Genomic DNA, 7,888 nt, shown 5'->3' with positions numbered 1-7,888 from the left:
CGAGATTGGCGCAATCCTGGACGACCTACTCTACCAGATGAACGAGAAGGGCCAGAGGTCGATCAACATGGCCATCAAGAAGATGGTAGCACGCATGAAGGAGTTGCAAGTGGAAGTCAAATCCCATCTGCAGGCGCCAGAGGATAAAAGGGCAGCGCCAGGAGGATGCCAGTGCCATGATCACACTGCAGGCCCAACTGGCCCCCTACCCAGGATGACCAAGCCCAGTGCGACTAAGGCGACGCAAACGGCATCAGGAGCCCACAAGAGCGAAGCAAAACCCCGAACTGAGGACAGCAACAATCCTCAGACCCCGCCACCCAGGAGCTGCAGAGACAGTCGCGGTTGAGGTACTCAACATAGACGAGCTCACGACAGGCGACGAGGTATGTGAGGCCATAGCTGCAGCGATCGACGGCGACTTAACATAAGGAGCAGTGCCGTACATGCGGAAAGCATATGGCGCAACGCAGGTAGCTACGCTGAACCTTCAGCCCGCACTCGCAAAGAAGCTCCTGGAGCTCGGAAAAGTTCGAATCGGCTGGGTTGTCTGCCGCGTGCGGCAACGGATTGCGCCAACCCGCTGCTTCAAGTGCATGGCCAATGGACACACTGCAGCCAGGTGCAGATCCAAGCGGCCTGTGTCAAGCAATGCATGCTACAAATGTGGTGGGGAGGGGCACAAGCACAACCAGTGCAACAACCCGCCAATGTGCATACTATGCGCTGGCAAGCCAGGAGACGTACGCTCAGCAGCCCACTCGGCCCTCAGCCGCAGCTGCCCTGAGTATAAGAAGGCACTAGCAAAACTGGTTGATGGTTAAGCTCCTGCAGCTCAACCTAAACCACTGCCGAGCTGCTCAGCATCTGTTAGCGCAAACAGTCCTGGAGCAGAAGATCGACATAGCGCTACTCAGCGAGCCGTACGGCAAAAAACACGAAGGAGTCTGGCAGCATAGCTCAGACGGAGGAGCAGCAATCTGGAGCTGTGGCCCACAACCAGGCCAGCTTACCCACAGAGCATCCAGAGTGGGATATGTGAGAGCTAAGCACAGCGGCACTTTTGTCTACAGCTGCTACATAGCACCAAGGTTCACGCAGCAGGAGTATGAGGCGATCATCAGCAACATCGCTAACGACGCACGAGGCAAATCGCCTGTCCTGATAGCGGGCGACTTTAACGCCTGGGCCACGACTTGGGGCAGCGCCAAAAACACACCCCGTGGGACATCGCTCCTGGACGAGTTTGCAAGCCTGAACGTCTGTCTCCTCAACACAGGAACCACACCAACGTTCAGCAAAGCAGGGCGGGAGTCTATTATAGACCTCACCTTTGCAAGCCCAGAGCTCGCACGCCACGCGAAGTGGCAAGTGCTGAGTGCTTACACCCATAGCGACCACTTAGCCGTAATGACGGAAACCTTTGCACCCAGGAACACAACAAGGATACAGCGGGCGCTCCAGGCCGGGTACAAGGAGGAAAGCCTGAGCAGAGCCGCGCTCCTCTCGGCAGCAGAAAACCTAAGCGCCGCCGGGGATGCTGAAGCATCCGCGCTTGCCGTTTACAGGACCGTCAAAGCGGCCTGTGATGCAGCCATGAAAAAAAGAAAGATCGGAGGAAGCAGGCACCGGCCAGTACCGTGGTGGAATGAGCACATTGCCAAGGCCAGGAGGGAGTGCTGCGCAGCTCGGCGTGCCTACCAGCGAGCAAGAGGCTCCGCCCAATTTGGCAGAAATGGCGCGGCATTCAAGGCCAAAAGAAAAGAGCTGAAGGAGGCCATCAGAAGCAGCAAACTCAAATGCTTCAAGGAGCTCTGCGATGCGGCCGATGCGGAACCTTTTGGTGGAGCATACAAACTAGTCATGGGGAGATTAAACAGACAGCCTACGCCCAAGGATCCGGTGCATATGAGAGAGATAGTCGGCACCCTATTCCCTAGACAACCACCCTTACAAGAGGAAGCTAGGGTAGAAGGAGCTAGCCTGAGGGACACCACCACCATCATCACTGCCAGAGAAGTACTGAGGGCCACGGGTAAGCTGAAGATCGGGAAAGCGGCAGGTCCAGATGGAGTCCCTAATGCAGCACTAAAATGCATAACTAGAGCCCATCCGGAAGCATTCGCCACAATGTACACCCAGTGCCTAGCGGAGCGGACAGTCCCACAAGCATGGAAACGGCAAAGGCTGGTTCTGATACCCAAGCCAGGCAAAGAGCTCAACGACCCATCGTCATACCGGCCGCTGTGCATGCTGGATACCATGGGCAAGATTTTCGAGAGGATGGTATGTAACCGACTGGAGGCGGAACTGGCTGAGCGTCGCGGACTTTCCGACCTCCAATTCGGGTTCCGCAAGCAGAGGAGCACCACTGACGCCATCGAGATGGTGACAAACCTTGCCAGGGAAGCCATGGCAGGAACGCGATGGGCTGGAGGCGACAAAAAGTACTGCCTAGTATGTACACTAGACGTACGAAACGCCTTCAACTCTGCCAGCTGGAAGAGCATCCTAGAGGCCCTGACCAGGAGGGGTATATCTGAGCAAATCACACGGACTCTGCGAAGCTATTTCACGGACCGCATCCTGATCTACGACACGGAAGAAGGAGCAGAACATCACCAAATCACCGGAGGCGTCCCACAGGGCTCGGTCCTAGGGCCGATACTGTGGAACGTGATGTATGACGATATCCTGCGGCTTACATTACCGGAAGGGTGCACCCTGGTGGGCTTCGCCGACGACATAGCACTGGTGACAGTGTCGAAACACGTAAGAGACGTAGAGGAGAAAGCCAACGTAGCAGTCGGGATGATAGTGGCCTCGCTCGCAGCCAACGGGCTAGCATTGGCGGAGAAGAAGACGGAGGCTGTGCTAATGAGCAGCAGAAAAAAGGTCGAGCAGGCATGCGTGAGAGTCGGTAGCACGATCATCAGGACCAAGCCTGCGCTAAAGTACCTAGGGGTAATGATGGACCAGAGGCTGAACTTCAAGGCCCACCTGGAATACGCCAGCGCAAAAGCGACTGCAGCAACGGCGGCCATAAGCAGGATGATGGCCAATACAGGGGGACCACGGCAGCGTAGCAGGCAGCTCATCGCTGGGGTGGTCACCTCCATAATCTTATATGGATCAGCAGTGGGGGCACCAGCAATGATGGTTTCCACATACAGCAGAGACTGCAGAAGCGCATACCGACGCTGTGCCCTGAGGGTTACATGCTGCTTCCGGTCGGTGTCTGAAGACGCCGCACTTATTGTGGCAGGCATAGTCCCACTGGATCTCCTGGCAGCTGAGCGGCAGAGCGGAGTGGAGGTAGCCAGCGAGCGGCGAGAGCGCACTATAGCCCAGTGGCAACGGCGCTGGGACCAAGCGGCAAAAGGGAGGTGGACCAGACGTCTCCTTCCCCAGCTTAGCCCATGGCTGCGAAGAAGGCACGGCCAAATGGACCATTATTTGGGCCAACTGCTGACGGGGCATGGCTGCTTCAAGCAGTACCTGCATCGCTTTAGGCATGCTGACGACCCGTATTGCAGCTGCTGCGGGCCTGGAGTCGACGAGGATGCAGAGCACGTCTTCTTTGTATGCCCCCGCTTCTCGCAAGAACGAACCAGGCTAGGGGAGACGCTTGCAGAAGTGAGTGTGGACACCCTCACCGACCAGATGCTAGCCGATGAGCAATCTTGGAACGCGGTCGCCTACATGGCAGCAAGCGTGATCAAGGAGCTGCGCAGGCTGGAGCGAAGCCGGACAAACTAAGCCAGAAGGATGACCCCACAGCCCGCACCGCGAAGTAATGCCTAGCGGCAGTCCCGCGGGAGCTGGTGGCCGGACCAGTGCCACTCGCTCTACATTAGGGCCACAATTGCCGACGCACACACACACTCACATCCATTTCACTTTGGCGGCCGGACCCGTGTCGCCACAGTAATATGTGTGCCGTCTACTCCTGGCTCCCAGCTGGTGGCCGGACCAGTGCCACTGGTTCTCCAAGAGGGCAGCCACAGCCACAACGACGACGACGAGGTGCTAATTGCACCTACTTCTGACGACTTCGGATGACGCCAATTTCGACGATCAGGGGGGACGACGGGGTCGGCCGGTATGCAACGCAATGTCTTTACAAGCATTGTGTTTTGCTATGCCGGCCGATGCTCCGCTGTTTCTTGTCTTCCCTGTAATTATAGAAAAAAAAAAGATATAGACATTATTTTAAATTGTTATGTTTATTGTAAAATTGTAAACGTAAATCAATTGTACCTGTTTTGTCTCGTCTTTGTTCCAGTGTAGTATCTCTTTTATTACCTGTTTTTCCGTCGTCTTCACTCCAGTCTACTACTTATCTGTATTGTTATTTCTGCAAGTGCTTGTCTCTTTCTATACCCGATACTCAAAATGAGTATTGGGGTATATTAGATTTGTGGTAAAAGTGGATGTGTGTAACGTCCAGAAGGAATCGTTTCCGACCCCATAAAGTATATATATTCTTGATCAGCATCAATAGCCGAGTCGATTGAGCCCTGTCTGTCTGTCCGTCTGTCCGTCCGTCCGTCCGTCCGTCCGTCCGTCCGTCCGTCCGTCCGTCCCCTTCAGCGCCTAGTGCTCAAAGACTATAAGAGCTAGAGCAACGATGTTTTGGATCCAGACATCTGTGATATGTCACTGCTACAAAAATATTTCAAAACTTTGCCCCGCCCACTTCCGCCCCACAAAGGACGAAAATCTGTGGCATCCACATTTTTAAAGATACGATAAAACCAAAAATGCAGAATCGTAGAGGATGACTATATGTTCTAGAGTGTAAAATCTCAACCAGATCGTATAAATATTATAGCCAGAATCAAGAAAACAATTTCATTCTTTCTCGCTCTGTCTCTCTCTAACACACAGGTTTCATGGTCGGCTTTGCCAATTGCAAAATATGAGTTCAAGGATCTCAGAACCTATAAGAGCCAGAGCAACCAAATTTGGTATCCACACTCCTGTGATATCTGACCTTGACCGTTTCGTGTCCCAATTTCGCCACACCCCCTTCCGCCCCCGCAAAGGACGAAAATCTGGGGCATCCACAAATCTCAGAGACTATTAAGGCTAGAGTAACCAAATTTGATATCCGCACTTCTGTTAGATCTCACTATAAAACGTATATCTCAGAATTTCGCCCCACCCCTTCCGCCCCCACAAAGAACGAACATCTGTTGCATCCACAATATTGCACATTCGAGAAAACTAACGCAGAATCATAGATAATGACTATATCTATCAGATTGCTGAATCTGGATCAGATCGGATCATTTTTGTAGCCAAAAGCAAGAAATCAATTTGCACTGGCCACGCAGCGCCCGACGTCACGCTCAGACTGATTTTCTGTCTCTCTCGCACGCACTCTTTGTCGTGTGGTTCAATATTAGCGGCGTCTGCCGCAGGAGAGCCATACTGACTTAGTATCGGGTATAACTGTAGAGTTGCGGTGTACGCAGCAACTCACAACGTTCCCCCTCGTTTATTTTAGTGTATTTCCTCTTATTTTCCACGCAAAGCACCTGCATTTTTTACCCTTTTTTCTTTATCTATTCCTCAATTGACTACGTGTTGCAACACTGCACTTTCTGAATTTTCGATCTCATTTATTTAACCCCTTCTTAACCCCCCCCATTGTTATTTTCGTAATTAGTGCGGTTCTCCGACACCCCACTACAAAAATATTACAATCTGTGATAAAAATCTTCGGCGGCAACGGTGCTGACAATTGATTATCGGTTTCAAATCGACTTTCAAATCAGCATCAGTTGCCGCCACACCACCATCACTACGGCCTAAATTGAGCCAAAAATGCTAGTCTTCGCATAAAACAATTACGCCCCCTATAAACTGCCCGCCCACATGTACATGCTACATTCCTAGTCGTCTGCCCTCAGCAGGCGGCAAGGGTAGTAGAGGGGACTGAAGACCACACACCGCATTACAGCCAACAAAACATCAAGTTGACGAACTCACAGGGGATTGCAAATCAAGTTTTAAGTTAGGGAGAATTACAAAGAAGAGACAGCATACTTTCGAGCGTGGCCCCACTTTACTTTCTTGACTCACACCACACACACACACACACACACACTTGACACACTATTACACACACTTGACGAGTCCCCCCTCCCCCTCTTGACAATTCGTACTTTTGGAGCCTTTTGCCCCGATCGTGGATTGGTCTCGAGTCTGGGTCTCTGTCCAAAGGAAAAGTCGTGTCGTGAACGTTGTGGAGTCGAGACGTGTTCGAGGTTTAGTTTAGTCCCTCCGTCAAAGTGCCGAATATTTAGTGTCTCTCTTTTTCCCTTTCTCCCCCCCCCCCCCCTGCTGGCTGCGGGCCTATTTCGAGGTTACAAGTGTTTCGTTGCTGCAGTATTATCTGTTTGTAAAGTTTATTGTGCCATCAAATGTACTAGTGTGTGTTTAAGTGTCATTTAAAGCTGTATTGTAAAACAAACACAAAAATGTACATAAATTAAATCAAGACATATACTGCCCACAAATATTAATAAAGCAACGCGCTTGGTTGCTGGCGGCTCACACCCCAGCCTCTCAGCCCCTCCCCTGTTGGAGCACTGAGAGCCCTCAACCCAAAGCGGGTATATATTGAAAAAAAATCCAATAAAAAACTGTGTGAATAATTTGTCTTGACAAAAACTCCACTCGCGTCGGTCGAAAAAAAAAATTTATTACCAAATCCAACCAAAGCCAATCCAGCGCAGCTATGCCACGCGGATCCACTGCCAGAAGAGAACGACGACGACGAGGACCACACGGCGTCACAGCCAGGGATCGCCCCAAATCAGCCATTTCCACTGCCAGCTCCGACAGCGCAGACAGCGCAGCCACCGGCACCGTGGCAAACGCAGCGATACTGAGACGCCAATCCACCGACTCCGCCACCTGGTTGGAGGCACTTCCTCCAATTCCTGGACCGGCTCCAGCCACCATTACCGGGTATGTGAGGACCACATACCATGCCGACACCACCATCACGGCCACTCCGGCCACAAGCCCCATCCCCGACCCCGACCTGCCCTGCCCCAACAGCTGGGCGGCCATTCCCAATCTCACCAGCCAGGAGCAGTTCCAGATCGGCGACTGGGTGGAGGCGGTCCATACCCAGGAACGCCAGCAGCAGCAGCAGCAGCAGCAGGAGCAGCAGACCATCAGCAGCAGCAGCGGTAGTCGCCAATAAAAAAATGTGTGAATAATTTGTCTTGACAAAAACTCCACTCGCGTCGGTCGAAAAAAAAAATTTATTACCAAATCCAACCAAAGCCAATCCAGCGCAGCTATGCCACGCGGATCCACTGCCAGAAGAGGACGACGACGACGAGGACCACACGGCGTCACAGCCAGGGATCGCCCCAAATCAGCCATTGCCACTGCCAGCTCCGACAGCGCCGCCGACGGCGAAGCCAGCGCCGACAGCGCAGCGACCGGCACCGTGGCAAACGCAGCGATACTGAGACGCCAATCCACCGACTCCGCCACCTGGTTGGAGGCACTTCCTCCAATTCCTGGACCGGCTCCAGCCACCATTACCGGGTATGTGAGGACCACATCCATGCCGACACCACCATCACGGCCACTCCGGCCACAAGCCCCATCCCCGACCCCGACCTGCCCTGCCCCAACAGCTGGGCGGCCATTCCCAATCTCACCAGCCAGGAGCAGTTCCAGATCGGCGACTGGGTGGAGGCGGTCCATACCCAGGAACGCCAGCAGCAGCAGCAGCAGCAGCAGACCATCAGCAGCAGCAGCGGTAGTCGCCGGCTTGAGGCATTGGCGGCGTCGGCAGCGTCGGCAGCGGCAGCGGCAGCGGCGTCAGCCAAAGCACCGCAATGTCAAGCCAAGCCAA

At 53.4% G+C, this 7,888-nt stretch overlaps 1 protein-coding gene across 1 annotated transcript; it reads left to right on the top strand.

Moving 5' to 3' along the window:
- Positions 1-6,748: 6,748 nt before the first annotated feature.
- LOC117194545 lies at positions 6,749-7,496 on the top strand. Its single transcript, XM_033399094.1, has 2 exons — positions 6,749-7,138; positions 7,320-7,496. Exons 1-2 carry the CDS (start codon positions 6,749-6,751, stop codon positions 7,494-7,496), a joined length of 567 nt encoding a protein of 188 aa, XP_033254985.1.
- Positions 7,497-7,888: the final 392 nt, after the last annotated feature.

Source organism: Drosophila miranda, assembly GCF_003369915.1.
Source record: "Drosophila miranda strain MSH22 chromosome Y unlocalized genomic scaffold, D.miranda_PacBio2.1 Contig_Y3_pilon, whole genome shotgun sequence".
Classification (NCBI taxonomy): Eukaryota; Metazoa; Arthropoda; class Insecta; order Diptera; family Drosophilidae; genus Drosophila; species Drosophila miranda.
Note: the sequence above shows the minus strand (reverse complement) of the source record. Positions and strands in the feature narration are given on the sequence as shown.

Coding starts and splice junctions, on each gene's coding strand:
- LOC117194545 (XM_033399094.1), top strand. CDS start 6,749: ATGCCACGCGGATCCACTGCCAGAAGAGAACGACGACGACGAGGACCA. Junction 7,139..7,319: donor TCGGCGACTGGGTGGAGGCG/GTCCATACCCAG, acceptor AATCCAGCGCAG/CTATGCCACGCGGATCCACT.